The sequence below is a fragment of the Lepisma saccharinum genome, chromosome 25, assembly GCF_977018435.1.
Source record: "Lepisma saccharinum chromosome 25, izLepSacc3.1, whole genome shotgun sequence".
In the NCBI taxonomy this organism is placed as follows: Eukaryota; Metazoa; Arthropoda; class Insecta; order Zygentoma; family Lepismatidae; genus Lepisma; species Lepisma saccharinum.
The window spans coordinates 50,456,706-50,482,272 of NC_139253.1; the positions used below are offsets into that span (position 1 = coordinate 50,456,706).

The window sequence follows — 25,567 nt, forward strand, 5'->3', positions numbered from 1 at the left end:
TCTATTCTCCGGACACACGATGTAAATATAAATTAACGAAGAATATTTCTTAAGAGAGAGAGGCTAGCAGGGCTCGGAACTAGTTTACTAATTTGTTGTTTTAATTACCGACCTTGTTGTTTCGAATGTACAGTATTGTGCTGAGCCGCGTACGCGATTGCGGCAAGAACGTGGAGCCTGCCGCTTGCTTTTGAAAGACAACACCGGCTTGGCTGCGTTCCAGGAACGCCGTTCCTTGTTACTGCCGGCATTGGCCGCATATCAAAAGCATGTGATTCCCGTTGAATTGTTGAGAATTAAACTGTAGGCGCAAGCATTACTAAAAAGGTTTCGCATTGTACTATTCTACTGTTAGTTGCGCGAGAATATTATTCAAGAAGTAGGTGGTGTGTCGCCGTCGCGTCTCGCGTGTGTAAGTGTCCGACGTGCGTTTGTTGGGGTAAGTTTAAAACGTCATTATGCTCGTTATGAGTGATCAAAGAGTAAGACTCAGTGGGTCATAATACAAAAAGAGAAAAGCGGAGAAAGATGTAAGCAGGAAGCATTTCTGAAGAAGGTTCCGAAAATCAGTTCTTTTTTATAGATAAATGTAATCAGGGAAAAAGTGGGGAAAGTGCCGTTGATGAGCCTAGGGTGTGTTCTGCCCTATCACTTAAATGAAGTAAAAATAAAAGTCTTCTCTGAAAAACAAGGTAAATGTTAAAATGTAATTTATATAATTTATGTCATATCGCTTTGTTACATTTTTGTATGTAACTATCATTTAATTAATACTGCATGTAAAATAGTAATAGTAAAAATAGTAATACAGAATATAATGATTTTTTTTCATCCTTGATAAACGGTAAGGGAAGCGGCAGAGCTTGTTTGGCCTAGGGGCGGCAAAGAGGTAAATCCGGTCCTGTTTGGTGCGATGAGACCTACCCCAAAACCGAGGCTGCATACAAGTACACAACATATTAAGGACAACACACAATAATACACAAATGTAGATAGTATTTATAGTGAACTCATGCTTTTGCTCAGCTAAGAGTTCATATTACAATGAATTATATGTAATGCAGCCAAAAAAAAAATCTGTACAGTTTATGGAACATTCTTCGACAAGCTTTGTTGAATAGTGTACTTATTATATTTATAATTCACAAATACGTATGTGCAAAAATTCATCACGCATAATGTTTTTTTAAACAAAATAGTACCTATTTCTTAATTTTTATAGTTAAAGTAATTTTGTTATAATAAACGAAAATAAGTTACTCTTACCAATGCCAAGTATGCGAAACGTTCACAAAGATTGAGGTAATTAAATTAATAGTTATTCACTAAGAATAATGCTCATTCATCTTTATCTCAATTTCTATATGACCTCAACTATTATTATGCATTTCAAAATACATCTTTGTGTGAAACAAATATAACAAATGAAAAATCTCTTTCTCATTGGGCTTAAATGTAAAATGAATATATTCCGCAGGAAAATTATATTTTATATTGCAAAAGAAAACTTGTCCAATGCAGCAAATTTTGTTCTACATTTAAATATAACATTTTTGTTTCACATAATATGTTATATATTATTATATATTATACTGAATGCACCTTGAAGAGTTTAAAAGAAACACCAAAATTTAAATATATATATATATATATATATATATATATATATATATATATATATATATATATAACTCACCGGAAAATAAATGAGTTAAGCAGTAACAACTGTAATATGATAAGCATAATAATCATAGTATAAGCTAAAATAAAGAAACTGTGCTAAGACATGAAATCGAGTCAAACTTACTATTTGAATAAGGCAAGATTGGTTGTGGGGCATGGAGCGTTGTGTAGTAGCTGGAGTAGGAAGGGGAGCTGTAGATGCTGTCGGAGGTAGAGACGGGCGCCGGGAACTTGCAGCATCTTATGAGAGAGCTCATGCACTCGGAACAAGGCACGGTGGACACTGGAATGGCAGGAACGTTTATCACGCTGTCAGATGCTGGTCGGGGGGACGACGGAGCAAGCGCCGAAAATTCTGAAAAAAAAAGTGATACATGTTAGTGGGAAAATACATTACATTCACATGAACATTGTATGTAATACTTCACATGCTGTAAATCTTTACTCTCCCCTTATTCAACTTGAGTACTTTGGTTCGCTTACTAATTCACACTAAGATAACAATTGCAACAATTGTCCTGTGGGTCTTAACCCAGCTTATATTCAGAAAAGAGAAAATTGTTTTAAAATTAGATCCTTGTAAAAATATAAAAACGTTGAAGAAATACATTAATGAAGATGAAGTTTCTTTACATAAATTGTAGTTTTGACCCTCTAAATCTTAGATCTACACCACAGATTTTTTCTAAAAAAAAGTAGCGGTACTTCCACGAAGTTAATGGGCAAATGAATAAGTAATACTTACTTTAGCATAATATACTGTAACAGAGTAAAACTTACTGCTATTGTAAGTAACATAATTAGAGAAGAATAAAAATGTTGGTACTGAGTCAATTCCAGTACAAGAGACAGGATGATTCCCTGCTTTTGTATCGATAAGCCATATTTAGTGTGTTTCCATGGATGTTTATGTAATGTATGTAATTATGATTGCAGAAATAAACACATAATGTAGTTTCGTGTTAACATGACGTAAGTGCAAATACACTCATCTTCTATTAAAGATAAAGTTCTCCACTGTTCATTAGAGTACATCGAAAATTGGCTTTGTTGAATTTTGGTAACTGGTAGCGTTCAAATATGCCGTTTCACTCCTTCACATCACAAAAAATATAGATTCGATTACTTCACTTAACTACTTAACATTAACACAAAGCAAAATTCATTAGAGTGTCATATGCCAAGATAGTAAATATCCTGGTTCGGCATCTCGACAACACAACATTTTATTATGGGTTGATTCTAAGATTCCGACTTGTACCATTTTTGTAACCACATAATCATTCGTTCAGTTATCCCACTCTATAAGGAAATATATTTACTCTCTATGTACAGTCGTGGAAATAAATAATTCCCCCATAAGACTATTGGTATTAAGGCTATATGGGGGAAGTATTTTTTTTCTTTCATTATTGTACACATTTAAAAAATGATGGAAGACTGTGCCGTATGTTTTCTCACTGTACCTTGATATCAGTTGGTCCTGTTCAATGAACGATATATCTAGTTCAATTTTTGTGTTTTACTGAAATTCGGTGTTCGTAGCTTACACGACAATTATTACGATTTAGTGTTAAACTTTACACCATTCAAACGTCTTCTAACTGTAATAATGTGATATTTCTTACGTCAAATTAGTTTGTATCAGTCTCTTTAAAATATTATGGAACACGTTTTCTGATTGATCGACCCAATTTCTAGTGAATGAAATTTAATTCCTAATTTTATGCTTTCGATTTATAAAACCAAGAATAAATACGAGTATATAAAACATTCATATTTTATTAAGTACTATGAATGATGTATTGATTTAACTAAACTTTGTTGTAATGGGTCAATTAGTTCAAGAATACTGATTGAATATCTGTATATTGATGTCAAAAATCAATATGGCGTCGTGATTTAAGAAAGCGTGGGATCAGTTAGGGCATCAACGGCTGAACATAATAATTAATGTGAATTCAATATACAAAGTTGGGTACTTTAATCTAGCGTAAATATTTTTCCAAATATGACACAACCTGTGCCCTTTTGGGGGGGGGGAGATGCCGTCACTTCCCATTGGTGAATTAATTCTGAGCAATGGCCTTGCTCTAAATAGGCACTTCTAGAAAAAAGAAAAAGCGGTACAAATTAATCTAAACTGTTTTCAAATAGGTCGAACTATATATCATGCTCAACAAACTTATCTTGGATATGTAGGATATTTGACGCTATTGATAATTCATTGCACTGTACCTTTATAGCTTGCAAGTGTTCTACCGTGCGCACACACACAACCACCACCAGGCTGTGGGCACAACAGCATAAAGCCTAACACATTCTCGATCTCAGCCATACTGGAGGAAATATAGTCAGTAACACGTTCCGGTCGCTTCTTAGGTAACCGTACGTACTCATTGCTTAGAGGCTGGCTGAACCCCAGGACCTCTTTATGCAGTTACATTATCGGGAAAATTCCATTTGAGATCACCTACCCTACCGACTACAGCAGCACTCTAATACCGCTTTAAAATAACATTTTTTAAAAAAGTGAGCAAGGATAACTGTATAACTAATCCCAACGAGAACCGTAAAATCCATATAGTCACGAAGTTGAGACAATGCAGAATGTAACAGCGGATCCTCTCCATTGGCATCCGTAATTTATTAGCCAGCTTGCGGACTGGTGAGAAGAATAGAACACATTCGGAACATTCGTTCCTTGGGACGATGCATCAACAATGAAAAGTCTGTGGGGGTAGCCTTGTGGTTATCATTGGGTTATGGGTGCGATTCCCTGTTGAGAAGCATTTCATTGGTTTCCCTCGTCCAAGTTAAAACTGCATTCTAAGTTCTGATTGACCAAAAACAGAAATTTTAGTAGTCGGAAAAAAAAACCTAGGCAAGTTGCTGGAAGCGTTTATGTACTCAGTGCTTAAGAAAAACTAAATATGCTGACCAAGGCAGTAATTTATTTTATTAAAAACATAAACTAAACGTAACGTTTCAACCTTCTAGCAAGGTCTTCTTCAGACTCTGTATCAAGTACACTTTTGTACTTGATACAGAGTCTGAAGAAGACCTTGCTAGAAGGTTGAAACGTTACGTTTAGTTTATGTTTTTAATAAAATAAATTACTGCCTTGGTCAGCATATTTAGTTTTTCATAATCATGGAAACAAGGCTTAATGGTGTTATCAGTGCTTAATACATTTACTAATTTCGAAAAAGCTACTTTGGTCATGACAATACACTATTTCAATCTTCTTCCATGCCACTTTTCTACCTCTTTCGGCTAATTGTGGCCACCATGACCTGAAGAAATAGTTCTTTGAGTTTAGTTGAGTTTTTGCATAAACACACACACTCTAATCGGGACTGGACATACAGTCTGAAGTGGAATCCGAACCAGTATAGGCCTCCACCGGGAATCGGACCCCGGGATCCCTTGATTAGAAGGCAACTACTTTACCACTATGCTACCGGGGAGGCCCCAAAGTTACTATTTGAAAAAAACCAACAAAAAAACAGCCATATCTTGTTCAGGATTCAAACCGAGGGACCTTAGCTTTGTATAGTGTCAGGATAACCACTGCGCCACAGACTGACATAGATTATAATCTATGAGTTGCTAGTAGATCCCAATAATGTTTTTCTACCTAAGCTCATGAAAGTATTTGTACAAGCAGTGAAAAAGGATGAAGCAGTAGTTCCAGACTTGTGCGAAAAGTTCTCAAAGCTAAGTTCTGAGAAGATTAGGCAGGGCCAGGGAGACTTAATTGACTGTGCTCTTATGAGAAACTCTGTTGTAACTTGTCACTGAAGCTGCGTTTTCTGAACCCGCATCTCAATTTCTTCCCTGAAGACTGTGATACCCTGAGAGATGAACACGTGGAGCAGTTCCACAAGGATATGTTTGCCATCGAACAGCGATAGAAAAGCATGTGGAATGTTTCTATGATAGCAGATATCTGCTGGACATTGCAGACAGAGTCACCAAAGGTTTTAAGTAAGCGACACCTAAAGATCTGGCAAGTGTAAACAAATATGTCAATTGCCTTGCCTTCCATAAGGTACGTACAATATCATACATGTATAACAGAAATGTCGATTTATCTTATCAACTAGATTCAATGCTGAATTTTGATTGCCATTTTTGGATTCAGCAGCCCAAAATCCATAAAGAAAATCCACTTTCGATTTTGTAAAAAGACATCTCAAGACTCGAAACACGTAACGTAGTATATTTGCACTACTAATGACGTGTCAAAAATTAGAGTCACTTTAACAAAACAGTAAAACTCCAACAAAAGTGGAACGCAACTCTTGGTTTTCTAAACAAATTTTAGTAGAGTTTACTGAGAAATTCCTTGGAATAAAGTTCTCTTTATTATTTTCATCTGACTCTAGTTACTCAGTGCAGTACAAATAAGCTTACAAGTTACAAGTCACATACTGCTGCTGGAAATTGACCCAATAAATTCATGCCAGACACACAAAATGAAGAATTTTGAACCACAACAAACGGAAAGAGGTGATAGAGGGTTTTACAGCGGGGCTACGAATAAGCAAACTTCATTCTGTTGCTAAAGAAGACATCATCCATTAGATGATTTGTAGCCTCGCTTCAGTCCATCAGACGAGATCAAAGGAAAGGTGTGGAGAGCATGTGTAACACATGAGCGCCGAGTAAGGCTGAGGGTTTGTTTAGAGAGAGCAGACGTAAGGCCCACCATGCCGTGACAATGTCTTTGCCACTCACGCCGCAGCAAAATGAAGACAGCCACCAATCACAGTAACTGGGGCTTCTAGCTTAACGTTATTATAAGCAACTCGCCTCGGCTAAACATACAGTCCCGTGCAATAAATCTGATCACAAGGCGAGAAGCCGGGGAGAGATACACAACAATATTTCAACCCGGTTTCTTTAAACAGAAGCCAAGCTCTATATTTGTTATTCCTCTGCTCAGACAGCAGCCGGAGAGTTTCAAGAAGCACATCCTTCGTGAAGTGTAAGTGTATCGTGGGCCTCATCAAGATGTCCTATTTTAAACCTCGTTTACGCTTGTATCACTCCGCTCCTTGATTATACAGGTTCTTCGTGTAAGCACATTTCCCTTATCGTTGTTCACTTGTCGACAGGTTATTGTACAGTATAAGGAAATATCAGCCGATAAGATCAACTTACTTTATGTCTCTTCTTCTTCGAAGGCAAGCTTGCCTCGATATCGTCACCTTTTTACTTCCTGTTTTCGCGAAACAGATTTCGAGCTAATAGTTGTTATTCACATCAACGTTATAGTGTTACCCAACTCAGTACTACTTTTATTAATCACTAGATGATTACACGGCGTTGCCAGGGTGATTAATGAATTCTTTCTAACTATAGCATAAAATGTAACTAATTTTATTTACAGGTATTTAAAAGTATAAGTACAGTATACAAATTATAAAGTAATATATTTTACAAATTCACTATAATATAAATTTAATAACAACTTATGAACAATACTTTTAGTTCCACCTCCAAGAGCAAGAATAAATAAATTGAACGGCATTGGGAGTGTTACTATTCATCTTAGCGACCCCAAAAACTATGGATTCCACACTAATATCGGTCTTTTTACATGTAACTGCCTTCCCACCCCCACCCCTAGGGGTGCCAGAGGTGTCTTGGAGTTGAACGGCATTGGGAGTGTCACTATTCATCTTAGCGACCCCGAAAACTATGGATTCCACACTAATATCGGTCGTTTTACATGTAACCCCCTTCCCACCCCCACCCCTAGGGGTGCCAGAGGTGTCTTGGAGTTGAACGGCATTGGGAATGTCACTATTCATCTTATCAACTCCAAAAACTATGGATTCCATACTAATATCGGACTTTTTGGATTATTTTTACATGTCCCACCCCACCCCGACACCCAGGGGTGTCTCAATCCCACAGTATTTCCTTCCACATTGCAAGTGATACGTGTTCCAAGTTTGGTTGAAATCGCTCCAGGCGTTCGAGAGTTATGCTGGAACAAACATACATACACACATACATCCATTTTTATATATCATAAGATAAGATATATATATTATATTCTATTGTTGTACATATCTTAGTCTTACATACGAGGGTTGATAGAAAAAATTATGTCTAAGGTAGAAGCTGCGGTAGGTCTCCATACAGAAAAAACAATCATGTTTTACTGTTACAATAATTTAACCTTGGCGTAAGGTTTATGGAAAAATAGACATCCGCTATCATGTATACCAGAATCTAAGAAACTTACATGAAAAGAAGCTGACGGGTGGTGGTCGCGTTTGGCATATACTCGTAGCATGGTCAAGAAGAAGACTGCTGAATTCAAAACTAACAGTTAGATCCTAGAATTCCACCCAGGCTGGAATTAACTTAGGAAGTGACTTAAACTTTTAACTTAGCAAGTTACTTTTAAGTTTAGCAAATGACCACAGTGGAAGCCATTATCAGGATCTATGACGCAATTATGACAGACCGACGAGTAAATGAGTATATTGAGAACTTTTGACACGGAATTTACCCCTGAAGGATATTGGAGCATGTACGTTACAAATTATACCAGTAATATGCTGACAGCGCACACAATATATACGTATATATATCATTGGGCACGGTTTTTTTATAGTAGTATAACAATTGAAAATGTAAAATCATGCAAAACAAATTTTATATTTAAGTTCTTATTATATAGTTGACTTGTAATGTAAAAGTACAATGTTATGCAATGTACACAATCTAGATTTATTTCATCACATTATTAAATTCCTGAAAATCTTCAACTGACCATAATGTATATTCCAACAGTGGGTCTCCCAAAATTTTTGTAACTATTTGGTAACGAATTGTGTAACTGGATGCCTGTGTAAGATGGTCCTTTTTGGTATGTTGTTAGCCGCACTTTAGGAATGTGAAAGTTATTTTTTCGTCTGGTATTGTAATTGTGAGTGTCTATGTTCTTTGGATAGTTTCATTTCGTTTCGTGTATATAAGTAAGTGTTTCACTTGGAAGTGTTAGTATGTGAATTTTTAAAAAAATATGTTTACGCAGTTTTATGTGCCAAAGACACAATGCTCTTTTTTTTATTTTAAAGATCTTCCGTGATTGTGGCGAGTTTCCCCAAAATTGGATGCCCTTCGACATCATAAATCACAAAAAGGATTCGGCTCAGCATATCAATAGAGAACCTTGCCGTTTTGACAGCATATTCGGAGATTTCGCCAGCGGTTCGGATTCTGGATGAGTCAGAGAAAGAATAATCAAAGGAACGAACATTTCCTCTAAAAAAATATTTCACAATAGTTTAAAAACCTACACGCGTTGCTGCGTGTATAATTTAAGGTAAAAACGAGACTTTCTAAGTTGCGAGGCCAGTGATGCGCTCAAAACATGATCCGCCATGTTGATACATGACTGGACCATGAGAGGTTTTTCATCTGCTCTTCGAGAGTTTAGTTTACTATGGAACCATGGACGTTCGGAAGGGGGAGCAAAGGGGGGGGGGGGATCATGGTCCTTCCTCCTGGAAAATGAATGTCAATCTAAAATTATATGTTTCGCACACATAATTTCATTTCAGTCATTTCGCAGTATTTTATGTTAATTATTATAAGGGTGTTTAACACGATTACTTCAGACTGAAGGTGTGTTTTTGGGGACAACGGAAAATTTACCTTGCTTGTCGCTCCATGTATGGACCCTACGGAGTCAGTTTCACAATCAGTACAGATTTGAATCATTAAGAGAAAGCTATGCTTTGTAATGATCATTATTAGATATCCCTGCTGTTCACGTGAAATATAAATGAAACCGGTCATCCACACGTGCATGTTTTCATGAAGTCATACGACACTTCTGGGTTGTAATAATCCAATTAACTTTTAATGGAATCGTTACAACTCAAAAGTGTCCATGACTGTAGGAGATTGCATCATTTGTATACAAATTTCAATATTTATATTTTACATACAACGAAATTATGTGCATAACATTATGTCACATACTGAAATAGAACGCCTATATTTTATTCTGATTCACCTCACTAGCCGAGCGTACTGATTGGTTGGCTCACAACTTCCATCACTAGGGATGGTATCAAGACGAGACTTGGTAGTCTCGGTCTAGTTTTGTGTTGCAAATGCGTCTTGTTCTCGGCTTGGTCTCCATTCAAAAACCTGTCTCGTTCTCGTCCAGGTCTTGAAAGGTAAGTTTCGGTTCTGTCTCGAATATCGAAATATATAGAATGAGTAACATATGCACAACGTCGCCGGACAAGCTTTTACAGTGTATATTGGTCATTATGACAAATAATTATTTCAGAGGTAATCAGCTTATAAACATGTAAATAGTAGTAATGTGTAGTGATATAAGATCAATATTGAATAATATATTTCACGTATAAGACACAGAGGAAAACATAGAACAGAGAAATTGAAACAGTATTTTATAACAAATAAGGTAAAAATAAGACAATGTGTAATTCAGGGTGGGATTATCATTTAACACAGCAATAATCAACATAACAATCTTCATTGTGCCCTTGTTAGATACAGTGTGTAAGTGGGAAAGTGTGGCATAATTACTGCTGACGTGCAACTATACGAAACCATCAGCTTTGGGTCTCACACTTCACTATAATCTGCCTACAGCGTACCATTCTAACAAAACCATAAGTCAGGAAAAGCCATTACAGTCTTCCGGCCTTTCGGGGACACTTTATCTCGGTGGCCCGGGGCACTGCCCCGGCTGCCCCAGCCTAGTTACGCTCCTGTATTTTTGTATACATCTAGCCCGGACACCCTGTATTAAGTACTGTTCACTTGCAATTTAGAACAAAGTCCAGAACGTACAAAATTAGTACTTCCGGCGATTCTTCCTCAATGAAGCAGCCAAGTTCAACTCGTAGGAGTCCAATTTAAGTACACCATCCTCTTTGATCGAGTTCCACCACATTATCTTCTCGCTTCTTGAATACGTTACCGTGTGTTTGTGAGTTCATCTCAATGGCTGTTGCATACTACTCTTTCTGCTTTTTTTATTGACTATATCCAGTGGCGACCACTGTGACTTTTCATTGGCCATTCCAGATCGGCAATTATTCGAAGCCAGTGTTTAAGGGGACCCAACTGGTAAGTTTGCCAGTCGTGAATACGTGTCAACCACGAATAGACTTGAGTCCAATTTTGCTATGGTGCTTGAGAGTATGGCATTTTATGAGTTGTACAGTACGTTAGCATTGATTTGCTGTACTGAAAGTATTTCATTGTCTTGGAGTTGGTTCCATTCGCATCGCATGCATTTGCATAGTCCTGTATCGCTGGAAATGTTACTTAGAATTCGATGCAGTGATATCGAACAATTTGAAGCATTTTACTATTGCCTTGTGAGGCATGTTACACATTTTAGATCAATGATATCCTTATTTGCTTTGTAGGTTTCAAAAGAGCGATTTCATGAAATTGAAATTGGTAATTTACCAATTAATTCCAAGTAACTTTCTGTAAATCTTCGGTAAAAAAGAGAAAAAAAGCTATGAAAATTTCTGCAATATTTGTTATCAACGTCCTTCCACATTTGGTAAAAAATGTGAATAACATACGTCACTCTAGGAGTTCAATTAAACTATCATTTGAATATGATCTACGTATAAGTTGGCCTTTTTCTTAGTTGTAAATGAAACTTCGGAATATGTTTCTATCCTCACCTATATCCTATTGCTATGGATTCAAGCTCCTGCCTCTGCTAAATTTAAAAAACAAAAATAAAAATTTGTTTTAGTTTGTGATTGTGAGCCATTCCATGTGAAAGTGGACAAACAAGGTTAATTTATTTTTATTCAAAGTATCACTTATTATAATGAAATTAAGAGGAAAACTATGTAGAATTTGGAATTATGTACAAACATTACATATTGTTTCAAAGCTATTACTTCGTAGCGATCCATAGGATCTCTTAAATGTAACGTTCAACGAACTCTACAACCCCAAACATTTACCCATTCAGTTAAGTGCTTAATTTTACCTCTTGCACCTTACCACCAAGCTCACCATGAGCAGCGTTTTGCTCTACCATCAAGGATGAATGATCAGTGAGCTACAGTGCGGGAATGACACGCCTTTTTATAGTAGAAGTTGGATTTTAAGTGTGGTGTTTCCACTTATTTTAGTTTCATTATGATGCAGTATTATACCATAAGAAAACTAAATTAATTCTAATTTTGTTCTAATTGTCTCATTTATCGTTTCCATATCTTAATCTCTGATGTATCCTACTTCATTTCTGAAATGAATGATAATTTTCATAGCATTATTCCATGATCCTACATGTGCATGATGTCACAACCGTCACAAAATTTGTCACAGTCAAAAAATGTTTATAAAATAACTATTTTTAGAAACTAAAAGCATCTAAATGTCGAGTAAAGTTTGCTTTGTGAAAATAACATGAAATCGTTTCAGTAAACCTTTATATTTCACAGTTTCTTCTGAAGGACTGAGGAAGGTCGCAAAGTTATGTCTCAGACGTGTCACACCCGTCATAATCACAAAAAATGTATTTTATGTAGCTGAATATTGAGAAGGGGGGAGGGAGAAATATTGTGAAATTAAGCGTGTCCTCCCGTTTCGTCTTATTGAAAGGTACCCAATTCATAATGGGAGCGCAGAGTTTGTGATGTTGCCTACCTTGGCTAACATTGTCCTGTCAGTTAGGTTAGGTTAATAATACATTAATAATAATGACCCTTCATGTCGATAATATTCCCTGGTGGGAAATTTTTTGTGTGTAAGTCAAAACAGGACAAGGTGAAATGGGATGTCCCGTTTCGCCTTAGAAAGTTAGTGTCACATAAATCACGCGAAATTGTATTGGGGAAAGTGAAAACGCAAAAAGGCGAAACGGGCCGTAATCAAATTAAACAACTTTCATTAAGGAAAGTGAAATTTCATGAATTGATAGAGTTACATATTTGAAGGTGCTAAGAAAATATTTTAAAAATGAATGTAAATTTGTCTGAATGTCACACCCGTCATAATGGAATTGCCCTTGTTTTCAACACAAAACCTCCAAATTTACCTTTTTTCATGACCGATGGATTCATGTTAAAATGACAGCAAGTGCGTCACTGTTACGCACCGTTCACAGCCCCTATTGCTTAACATACCACATAATTTGAAATAACTAATGTCTACATTATTATTTAGATGAATTTTCACCAAGAATTGAAAAAAAAAAAAAAATGCTATCAAAATGGACCCTCTAGAGAATTGCTTAGCACAAACAAGGACAGAAGTTGGAAAACCAACAATACAGGTAACACGGCATGTTATTATCCTTGCTGTTGTTAATCCTGAATTAATGCAGTTTCCAAGGCGTTTCCTGCCTTCTCAAAAGGACTCCCCTTAGACAGACTCTGATGCTCTAAATTGATTCCGGCAACACTTTCATTATCGAAACAACCTTGACGTTTTCCAAGAGATGCTATAAACCAGGATGGAAACAACAAGCATATTTAACTGGCCATTAGGATCAACTGTGTATCACATTAGTACGTTCGATGGATTGCTGCGTAGCCTAACGTTCTTGATGCGAACGGTGTTACCTGCTATTTTGATGTTGTACTTGAACATCCCGTTGGATTTTGTCATTATGTAAAACTTCTAAGATCTGTCACAGTGGCCACTATGTCGTTATGCTGAAGCAGACAACTTTTAAGGTAAGAATTCTCTGCAACAGCATATCAATCTACATAGTACAGCAAAAAGGTTTAAAAAGGCAAAATCCTATGTGTAGACTGTGTGTCCAATGAAGGAATATTAAAAAAATGAAAATAAGTCCAAAAGCAGATAAATGTTAATTTACATTTAACATGCTTAGTAATATGATCAACTGAATCACAATATCAGAGGATCTACAATTTATGAATAACTTGACTACTTCCAATAAAAAATCCTAAACTTTGAAGTCAATGGACAAACGGCTGAAACAGAATATTGTGGAGGAGAATATAATCGTATTTCTTCTTAAAAAGCTGGTAGTGTATTCATTAAATAGAGTGTATTCATTCTAATTTTTGGATGAACCTTTTAAAAACATGTTTATGAGAATGTTTCGAGATTTCATGACTTTGGTCCTTCGAAATCTGCTGGAATTCAGAACCTTTACAGTGACAGTTTTTTCAATAATGTTTCCCGTTTCGATCAAGCAATGTTTTGAACAAGAAGGTATTTAAAATTCCATTATACAGAGTATCCCAAAATAATGTGTACACTTTTTGAACTTGAATAACAGAGAAACTATTAAAGATGGCTTGACTGGACTTTTTTTCACTTGACGCTGCATTTAGCATGTGTCAGAGCATATAGGCTTTTCTTTGTTTTTAGTCCCGAAACAAACTCCCAAGCGGTAGTCATTGGTGTACACAAAATGGCAGAAGTGATAATTCTTTCTTTCGAGAAACGTTAGAAGAGTCGAGTCCAGTTCTCCTGATTTAACACACTTAAATTACTACCTGTTGGGAACTGTGATGAATGTTGTGTACGCCACAAAGCCAGAGAGAGACACTGAGTGACATTTGACAGGCAATTGATACAACCTGCGCTTCTCTTCCCGCAGAAACCGTATCTGCTGTTTATCGATCTGTTCAGATTGCACATAATGAATTACTGTCAATGGTGCTCATTTTGAACATCTATAACTTTAAGGTTAAAGTTCATGCTTGCTGTTATTAGTGTTCCTGTTATTGACGTTCAAAGAGTGTAAACACTATTTTGAGACACACTGTATATACAGGGTGACCTGTAATTAGATGTATTACCTGAAAGAGGTTAAAGTAGAGGCAATTTGCAATAAATTTGACCATATGATACCCCGTCCGAAAATTAGTACTTTTCGAGATAATCGAATTTCTATTGTTTTTTTTTTAATGACAATTTTCCACATAAAAATGCGAATTGAGAAAAAACAGCTTAATGTATGGCACATATTTCAGAGTTTTCTGATAGCTAACAAATAAGTGGTTCGTTGAAAAACGTTTGTCCCAAATAACAATCACATGTAACTTACGGATGGGTCTAAACTTACAAGAGATGATAAAAAAAATGCACTCTTAGTTTACTTGGCGACATATTAATAACAAAAATGGTATGACACGAAGCGTACAAATTACTTAAATTACTTCCTTGTGTCATCAGCTATCCAACAAGGTACAAATGTTGCTAACATTCACATTTGTGTACAAGAAATAATACTTCATTCATCTTCATGTGAATGGAATCAATGAACAATACAATTAAAGAACATTACACGTCTTGCTCAAAGTGGGCACCTCCGTTAGGAATGCAGGCACGCAGGTTTTTACGGATATTTGGTCTCGTAACTCGTGATGTGATGGTGTCCTTGATGTGTTGACCAGCTGATAAGATTCTCTCCCTGAACTCTTCTTGCGAGTTTACCGGTGTCTTGTAAACTAAGACTTTCATGTGGCTCCAGATGTAGAAGAGAATCGGGCCGCCTCTGCCAATCCATTTCTTAGGGTAATTTTCATCCAGCCACTGTCGCACGCCCACGCAGAAGTAAGGATGGGCGTTATCAACAATCACTTGATCGAGCCATTTTTCCTGCCCCAAATCTTAAATGGCATCACTTATGAACATTTTTTGAGGAACAGGATGGCAATGTTGTTGGAGGATGTGCCTCTAGCTACAAGAAGTGACATGATTTACCAGCATGATGGCTGCCCAGCTCGATCCCCCGACCGATTTGACGCCTTGCCACTTTTACATTTGAAGCCACATGAAAGACTTAGTTTACAAGACACCGGTAAACTCGCAAGAAGAGCTCAGGGAGAGGATCATAACAGCTGGTCAACAGATCAAGGACACCATCACATCACGAGTTACGAGACCAAATGTCCGTAAATACCTGCGTGCCTGCATTCATAACGGAGGTGCCCACTTTGAGCAAGATGTGTAATGTTCTTTAATTGTATTGTTCATTTATTCCATTCACATGAAGATGAATGAAGTATTATTTCTTGTACGCAAATGTGAATGTTAGCAACATTTATACCTTGTTGGATAGCTGATGACACAAGGAAGTAATTTAAGTAATTTGTACGCTTCGTGTCATACCATTTTTGTTATTAATACGTTGCCAAGTAAACTAAAAGTGCATTTTTTTATCATCACTGCCAAGTAAACTAAGAGTGAAATTTTTTATCATCACTTGTAAGTTTAGACCCACCCGTTACTTACATGTGATTGTTATTTGGGACAAACTTTTTTTGAACGAACCACTTATTTGTTGGCTATCAGAAAACGTTGAAATATGTGCCATACAATGATGTGTTTTTCTGAATTCGCAATTTTATGTGGAAAATTGTCATTTATAAAGAAAATAATAGAAATTCGATTATCTCGAAAAGTACTAATTTTCGGACGGGGTATCGTATGGTCAAATTTATTGCAAATTGCCTCTACTTTAACCCCTTTCAGGGAATACATCTAATTACAGGTCATCCTGTATATACATATATTGTGTGTGTGTGTGTGTGTTTAGTCCTAGTAGAACATTCAAGAAGATGGACTAAATAAAGGATTCCCTGAAAATTTCTAGTGTTTGAGTTGTGTTGGCACCACAAGTAGGGGAACGACTTACAGTACCTGACATCTGACAACAGTTCGCAGGAAAAGTCAGTGTGAAAAGTTATTTTCACGGTGATATTCCGCCAGTTCTAGAGAAGCAGTAGATATAGTTGTATACGTAAGCGCGTATGTAGGATTTTAGTTCGTAATAGCTGATAAAGGATTCACGATAGCATCTGCACAAAATGCAAAAAATCAGACGAGATGTTATCATGTGGCGATCGTACAGTACCGGACAACGAAGAGTCTTCCAGTACCAGACAAGCAGAAGTTTGAAACCAATCATACAGGAAGATGTTGCTGGGCTTGTTAATACCGCCTTCTCTTCCATCTGTAGAATGCAACTTGGACAGTCAGCTATCTGCTGTCCAGTTCCTAAACCTATTTTCCAGCAAAAAAAAATAAAAAAATCAGGAAACAAGACACGAACATAAAGGTGAATAATCTACCAGAATTTGCAATTTCTAACAATCCATGATGCGAGAGGTGTTTTGATAAAGTTTTCTCGGTAACAGGCTCAACACATGTCAACATTTTCAGATTCCCAATTTCCCAGAACATTTAAAACTTCGGAGGAAAAGAGTATAATCATCGTAATCTAGAATACTCTGAAGTGCGTACTTCCACAGTTATTTTTAATGTCCTGGCTGGTTTCCGTGCTAAGAAACAATATTTAGTCTTGGAAGAGCAGATCCTGTCTTGAATGACGTCTCCCAGCGTCTGCTTTCACCGGTCGGCTGAGATCGCAACGAGATTAGGACGCAATCAGGTCGGCTAATGTTCTCTCGGTAAGCAGAAACATCTCAGTCGATAGCACGACGTGTACTAAGAAAAACAAACGCAAACCTGTGCCAGATGAGGAAAATTATCCAGAACATTGTGTTTCTTCTGTCTTCGGACATCTGCTTCCAGTGTAAACGCAGGGGAGAAAGGAATCGCCGGTTTATCACCAACCTCCTAAAAGTGAAGAGATGGGGAAATAGGCACACAGGAGTCTCCAGTAATTTTTTGTAAGGAAATTGATATAACTTGAATAGTGGAAATAATAACAATTATTATTATTATTATAAAATAATAACTATTGTAGGCTAATACAAATTAACTAATTTAATTCTGAATTATTATTATCATAATTCCATTGGGGAAATACTTCTGCTCGATCTACCACATGACTGAATATCCAGTACAAATGTCTTTCATTATTATTTACATACTTTCCCTATAGTAAGTGTACTGAAATGTTAGTTGCTCTAAGTTTTTATTAACTTTTACGTAGATCGTCCAAGAAAAGCTTCAAAAGTTAGTCGAGAACTTTAGTCATAATGCTTGGCTGTTCGATCTCTCATATCAAACCCTGTTTTTTTGGAATTTTGAAAACTGTGGAATCATTTATTAAATGGTAGAATAAGAACAAAGAAATAACCTGATTTATGCATTTTACACTATTTTTTTTCGCTTTAACGCAGTTTTTTTCTTTGGTTATTCTGTTCGAATCAGTGACGACGCCAGAAAGGGGCAGGGAGAGGGGCATCCCCGAGTCAGACACTTCGCCCGCCTGTCTGCCCCCCAACTGAAGTTAATTAAGAGAGTTCATTTATAACAGTATGAAGATTTTCACCTTTTCTAAATGGTGTATTCTGCATGATATCACTTATCCTGCTTATAATACCAACTTGACTAACAAATATTAATTTGTTTTAGTATATATATATATACGTATGTGTGTGTGTGTGTGTGTGTGACTTTCGTTCAAAATTCGAGCGCCGACCTGGGCATAGGCAATTTCTCATTCATTTATGTCCTGTAATCGACGCGATTAACCTAAATATTAACCAGCTTTAAGAACTGGAAAAAAGCGTTGAATGTGGATGTTTTTAAAACATCACGAACATTCTGAGGACCACAAAACATCATCTGTAGTACGGGCAAAGTATTCTAATAGTGGGTCGTTAGTGACAACGGTAATTAGTAAAATACATTCAAAGGTGATTCAAAATTTGGTTGGTTGGTTGATTTGGTGTTTTAAGTCCACTTTATGCACAGTAAGACTAATCGGGACTGGACCTACAGTTTAAAGTGCCTCCACCGGGCATCGAACCCGGGACCAAAGGTGATCCAAGAAAACTGACACTACATGATGGGTATGATTCAAATCTTAACACAGCTAATTTCTTCGATACTCTTGAAGTTAATTTCAAAATGAGGGGATATTATTCGGAAATGTATTGAACTTGAACCTTAAAATGTAAATTATACTTAAAATTTGATTTAAAACAAATTAATCTATGTCCGCACTTATTCTCAGCAAAATAAGCCAGGAAGTGGAAGAGGCGAAAGTATTCGCACTGATGTCAGATGAAACAAAAGACATTGCGAGAAAGGAACAGGACAGATATTTGTATCGCGGGCAGGTAAAAGAACGCTTTTTAGGATTTGCCACTCTTCAATCATCATTAAATGCAGGTTCGCTCTTTCTCGTACATATCAAAATCGAAGAACTTCTTCCCAAGAACTCCATAGATGCCTGTAATTGTGAGCACAAACATACATTGGAGTGGTAGAGTGAGAGGTGCACCAGGGTCAGAATATTTCTTGAATTATGAGATAACTGTAACCTTTTTCAGATTTTTATTCCTGTGATAACATTTCCCTGAAAGGTGAAACGCAGATTTTGCCCAAAACTCTTCAGCGTTACGAAGATGAAACGAAAGTACTCCACTTAATGGATTTTCTCGAAATCCTAGGAAAGTATAAATTGGCATTTCACAAGGTTCACACTCTAGTTGTATTCACTGTAACAATTCCAGTTTCCAATGCAGCGTATGAAAGAACCTTTTCGTCTTTGAAACCTTTGAAAACCATTGCTCGAAACAGGATGCTGAATACCAGCTGTCTCATTTGGCTGTCCTTGGTATTGAGAAGAAATGTCAAGTCCTGGACGTACAATGTATTCTCCAAAGCTTTCTAATACTTAAAAAGGTTAATTTCTTCGGACGTCGTTTATTTTGCAAGAAAATTAATCTCTTCGAAACATTTTTTTCGGTATTTATATTATTATCTTATAACTTGAATATTTATATCAGTAGTTCCATCTCAAGAAAGACGATGAATTGTAAAATTATAAATGTCTTCCAATACTGAAATAGGCCACTAGAAACAACGCAAATTGCGGCAGTTGCCACGAATAAAAAGAAGAATTAATGCATTCATTAAAGCGATTCATGTGGAGATAGACTTGTAATCAAGAAGAAAATTTAGGCAGTAAACGTCCACTCTAAATAAAGGACAAATACAAAACACCGTTTATTGAGTTTATTGAGAAATGTTCACACCTGAGGGGCATTTGTGCATGTATAAACTACAACATGTTCACATTGCACATAATATATATTGTAGATGGCTAGGGATGGGGGTGCATAACGTTTGCTTCCTGGTGTACTTCACATCCGATTTCCTCCGTCTCCTGGAATGCTCCGACTTGCATAGGAGAATTCCACAGGAAACTAAGGTTGCGAAGTACAGCGGAACTGGCTACTACAACCTTAGTGACAATGAAGTTCGACCAGTCACAAATATAGGAGTGCGTTGTGAAAGAAGGAGAACACATGCATATGCTGAACATGTTTTATTCAGCAGGCTACATGGAACAAAGGAAAACATAAATTTCCGCTGCAACGCAGCAATGTATGGTGTCCACACAAAATAAAACATTTTCGTCCATCTACACGTGACACTAAAGTTCGACCACTGTTAGAGGGGATCCTGTTTACCATGGTGTGACGCCGCCCCGTCGGCGAATAACTGTGGCAATGCGTCGGGGCATGCTGCGGACGAATCGTTCAAGGTATTCCACATCGGTGCGGTGCCATTCCTCCTGCAGGCAGGCGGTAAGAGCAGCCACTGTCGTGGGTCCCCTCTGTTGCACACGTCGCTTAAGAACACGCCACACATTATCAATGGGCGAGAGGTCGGGACTCGATGGTGGCCATGGCAGAGTTCGCACGTGATGGCGAGTCAACCATTCTCTTGTCAGCCGCGCTGTATGAGGCCTGGCATTGTCGTGTTGAAAGATGAGACGCCGCCTGTGGAACAGGTGCCTTCGCACTGTGGGAAGATGCCGCTCCAGTATGCGTGTATAGGCGTGTGCATTCACAATGCCCTCACAGACGTGTAGTGGGCCAACCCCAGATGCCGTCATGCATCCCCATACCATCCCTGACGCAGGTTTCTGTACCCGACGTGCATAACATTTTGTTTCATTCTGTTCCTCCTTCCGACAAATGACTGTTTTCCGTATTTTCCCGTACACAACATTGAAAATGAATTCGTCCGTCCACAAAACCCTGTTCCACTGCCGAAATGTCCATCCCCGGTACATTCCTGCCCACCGTAGTCGATTGCCTTTGTTCAACATGGAAAGGAAGGGTTTACGTTTCGCCTTGTACACTCGGTAACCGCATCGCTGTAGGTAACGGCGAATGGTTCTGGTTGACACTTCAATGTGAAAGCGTTCTCGAGTCCACAGTCGTAATTCGGCCACGGAAACATGATTGTTGGTCTGGATATAGCGCCTAAATATCCTTAGGTCACGCACGCTCTGCAGGCGTTTTCGACCGGGGGCCTTACCTGGCTCTGTAGTACCCTTATTTTGGTGGTGTTTGATGATGCAGTGGACGGTTGACTTGGGTAAGTCCCTATTTCCCGTTCACTGAGTCCATCCCGTTGCAACTCCACCACTCTTCTCCTCACGGTGTTGTCAATAGGTTTGCCCCTGGCCATGGTGATGATGCACTGCGGTTCCTCGGTGCACAGCACGCGCTTATATACGGCGGACTCCCTTACCGTGTCCGTGACGTCATGCTTCCGTCGAATGTGCCAATATCTGGAATTTTCCGTATGGGTCTGGTGCCTGGTCGAAGTTCAATGTCACGCGTATAGTTCCCCGTTTTCGTTCTTTACGTGACCTTGGGTGCAACATGCTGGGATCACGATTCTTGCCTGCTCACACGCCTCCTCTTACACACATGCGTCACTTCTGCGGGTCACCCATTCCACCGCCTATGCCTCTGTGCATTTAATCACGTATTCCTTTCTGGTCGAACTTCATTGTCACCAAGGTTGTATATTAGCGAAGGGTGGCCTGTAGCAGGCATCTTTTGAGTAAGAAATATCATTGTGCATCATCGAGTATAGCAGCCAGTGCCGTCGCAGGAAGCAGAGGTAAGTGCTGGCGCATCCCTCAGTCACCTACCCTTTTCCTCCTACTCTTATCTGTTTTGTCCAGTCAACAGTAAACAACATCTGACTTACTGTATTACTTATTCTCAATTCTCAGGGCCTCCCCCATGGCGCAGTGGTAGCGTCATTGCCTTGTAATCAAGGGGTCCCGGGTTCGATACCCGGTGGAGGCACAAGTGGTTCGGATCCCACTTTAAACTGTAGGTCCAGTCCCGATTAGCCTTACTGTGCATAAAGTGGACTTAAAACACCAACTCAACTCAACTCAATTATTCTCAATTCTCCCGAAATAAGTGCTCAATCGATAATGGTAAAATAAGCTAATTAAGATATCTATACATCAATTGGGCAGTATCTTTTCATAATAGTATAACATAATATAATAGTAAAATCATACAATGACAAATTATATTTTTAAGTGGACTAGTGCTGCAAAAGTACAATATTGTATAGTGTATACAATCTAAATTTAGTTTATAAAGTTATTTAATTCCTGAAATTCTTTAACTGAATATAAGGTATACGCAGTCACTGGTTCGAATACTAACTGAACTTTATTTCTGTTATTAACAATGAAAATAACAAACTTTCTGTTTTATTAACTTGAAATGAATGATGCCATTTCCCATGAGGGAGGTCGACGGACCGGTTAAACCTTCCATCTCGACGCTAGGAAAGGGTTGAAAGTACTATACACAACACCACTGTAGAATATCTCAACAACGGATAGTAGCAATATTCAGAACCAATTACAATTAGAAATCATTCAAAATTGATCTTGTTCAAATCGATTCAACGACGTATGTAGAGATGGAGGGGGGGGGGAGACCGACCCTTTGATAAAGTTATCCAAAATTAAATGTAAATACTCATAATGCGATCGAATTTACATGAAAGTACCGATTCGATTGGAATACATGACTCCTATATTGACAGTGTCTGGGAAAAATTATTTTATTTTATTTTTGCTATTTAGTGTTGCTTTTCTTCCACTTTTAGCTAATCCTGACGATAATGATAAATGATGATATGATGAAGGAACACTCACAAAGGACACTCATGCTAAGGGCGGATTCGAACACGGAACCCCCAACATCGTAGCACACTGTTCAGTGTCTGGAAAAATTAATGCATAATAATAATAATAAATAGTGTGCATAAGTGGTAGTGAAGCACTTGGTTTTTTGTCAGCTGCAAATAACTTTTTCAATAAACATGTTCTATTTTCTATATATTTTGATAGCTATTTTGTATGAAAAATGAATGGTGTTAATCAGAAAGAGAAGGGGCGATAGAGGAAAAAGAGAGAGAGAGAGAGAGAGAGAGAGAGAGAGAGAGAGAGAGAGAGAGAGAGAGAGAGAGAGAGAGAGAGAGAGAGAGAGAGAGAGAGAGAATATATGCTGACGTAGCTATCTATATTTTTACACCATCTGTTTACTTATTCACGCAGCAATAATAGGCCTAATAATATATATTTTATTACATGCTATTAGATATTTATATAACCTACATTAAACAATAATATAACATTTATTATCAATAATATACCTATTTTTATTGACTGTAAAATGTATTATTATATTTATTACATCTGAGATACTAGAATAGTGACCCCTCCCGAAATATATTGCTAGATATGGTGTTTGGTTCTTTAACCCTATTGGAAAAATGTATGGTTATTCTAATGTCACAAGTATGAAAATAACAATCTCGAAGTAATATTACAATACTGTTATCACCAGAGTTAATAAAATCTTCTCTATTAGAAGTGTCTATAAAGTTGAATCTTTACGACACAAAGGTGATATAAAAAGTTTAATGAGATCATTATTCTGTTTGGTTCTATCATGGGACACTTGTTTATGCATACTGGCTACAACATGATGGAACACAGAAATAACAGAAAATGCTACCTGGAACAGCTTCCATTGAAACACCGTGTTTGTTTAATGTGAAATACTTGCAGTTGAGTAGCGAAAAACAGAGGCAGATCAACACACACCAAGAGTTTATAGTTTTAAAAGAATCTATGGATGCACCAGATGCCACTAAGAAGTTTATGATGCTAAGATAGCATATGTATGGATATGAACTGTTTGTAAAGTTATGCGTTCCAGTTTAGAACATCTTGTCAATAAATCTATGCTTGATTATCGCCAAAGGAAACACAAGGAGTTAAGCTCCATATTGAATACCAGTATCTTAAGTTGATGAAAATAAAGCCTGCTTATGTCCGTAACAAAGATGTGATATTATGTGTCAGAATCGTAAGAAAAATCGACAGATGAAACAGATATATGAATTTTCACCTCAACCACATTATAAAATAACATAAAAATCGAAACTATAATGTGTGTTACAAATATGCAGACCTTCTAATTAATTATGGTTTAATTAATTAACAGGAATATTTCAAGTTTGATCTCTCAATTTGAAAAGAAAAGTATAATTTAGAAACTGAAAAGTTTAAATTAAGCTGTTTAGAAATTTCATGTGCAAGGTGAGTGTCAATTTCTTAACTGGACTTTAAACTAGCCTGAAAGGATCAAATCTCATTGTCAACATGATGCAAACATGTTTAACAAATTGTATTTACGCTTTCTCTATTATAATTTTCAAGCTTAAAGAATGAGCGTAGGAACCCATGTTATGTGTATTACGTTTTACTCTGTCTTTGCCAGATATTGAGTATTGTAAAGTGTGTCGCATTTTCTTAGAATCTAATTTATTGTCTTAATTTTATGAAAACCAAGATAGCATGCACATGACCAGAATAATAAAATAAGGAAAAGGAAATACAGAACAGAAGTTGGATTTGGGAGAAAAACTGACTACCACGTACATATTATTAAGACTTTTAAAACTTGTTTCGCAGTACAAGTACTCTTTAATTTTCCTGGCAGTGTTGCTTGATTGTGAGTTTTTTGAGAATTTGAAGACGAATCATTCTGTAGAAAGGTGGTATTCATATTTTTTGTTAGTAATTACGAACAATATCACCGAAAATTAAAGAAGAATCATATCTAGTTCTAGTAGCATAGAATTAGCCGGAGTGAAGAAGTGCTTCAAGTTAATACTACAAGTACCCTTGACTGCATTGATGTCTTCTGAGGCAACTCACAATTTGCTTCAGGAAGAAAATGAGGCACATTTTTTTCTGTAATAAAAACAACTGTGGCTTGCGTACTCATACGGACATGTAAATATATTTTTGGCCATTCCGCATCACAAAATGTGGTCGCCACAAAAGCGTTTCGTAAACATAGACCTTTAGCGCTTTTGTTCTATGATTAAGGGAGAATTCACACCGAATAGACAAGCGACACGCTGCAAGAGACACGTGTCGCTTGCAACCGAACAGTCAGTATTCAATTGATCCTTTCGAACCGAAACGACACGACAAGCTGCACGTGTCTCATGTCGCTTGCGTGCAACTGTGCCGTTTTCTCAATTCCTTGCATTGTGTCGCCTCAGTTTGTTGTTCGCGTATTCGCAATGAATGCCTCATCCCAATATTTTCAGAGAGCCCAACCGGAGACCTCACAACATGTTTGAAGCTCTAATTTGTTGATATAATAAAGTATCGATATGTACAATGTTTTAAGATTTAACAACATTCTTTTCGCTTTATGAAGTTTTTTGATGCAGTTTTCGGCTTTAATTTGCCTTCAACATCGTGCAGAGAGGCCATTTAGGAAGTGACTGTTTTTATTTGAATAAGCCAGCACATGGAGGCACTATAGTTTAAAATACATCAGTCAACGTGGTAAAGCAATGTAGTGGTGTTTCTCAACCGACGGGCCGCGACCGACCCGGTATCGGACCCTCGTATCAACTATACTGAGCTGCGAAAGGTTCTGCTGATAGTGGTTGACAACTATCATAATCCCAATATCATATTTGAGTTGTGAGTTTTCGTTTTTTTAGGCCATTTCATGCACAAATAGACTAATCAGGGCTGGACCTACAGTTTAATTGGGATCCGCGCCACAAT

The 25,567-nt window shown here is 37.4% G+C and overlaps 1 protein-coding gene across 1 annotated transcript in view; it reads right to left on the reverse strand.

Moving 5' to 3' along the window:
* LOC145978662 (H2.0-like homeobox protein) overlaps positions 1 to 25,567 on the reverse strand; it is an 86,380-nt gene that overhangs the window by 40,699 nt on the left and 20,114 nt on the right. The window contains exon 2 of the mRNA XM_083111424.1: positions 1,808 to 2,038. Coding sequence (XP_082967550.1) covers positions 1,808 to 2,038 — 231 coding nt within the window. The remainder of the gene's footprint in view (positions 1 to 1,807; positions 2,039 to 25,567) is intronic.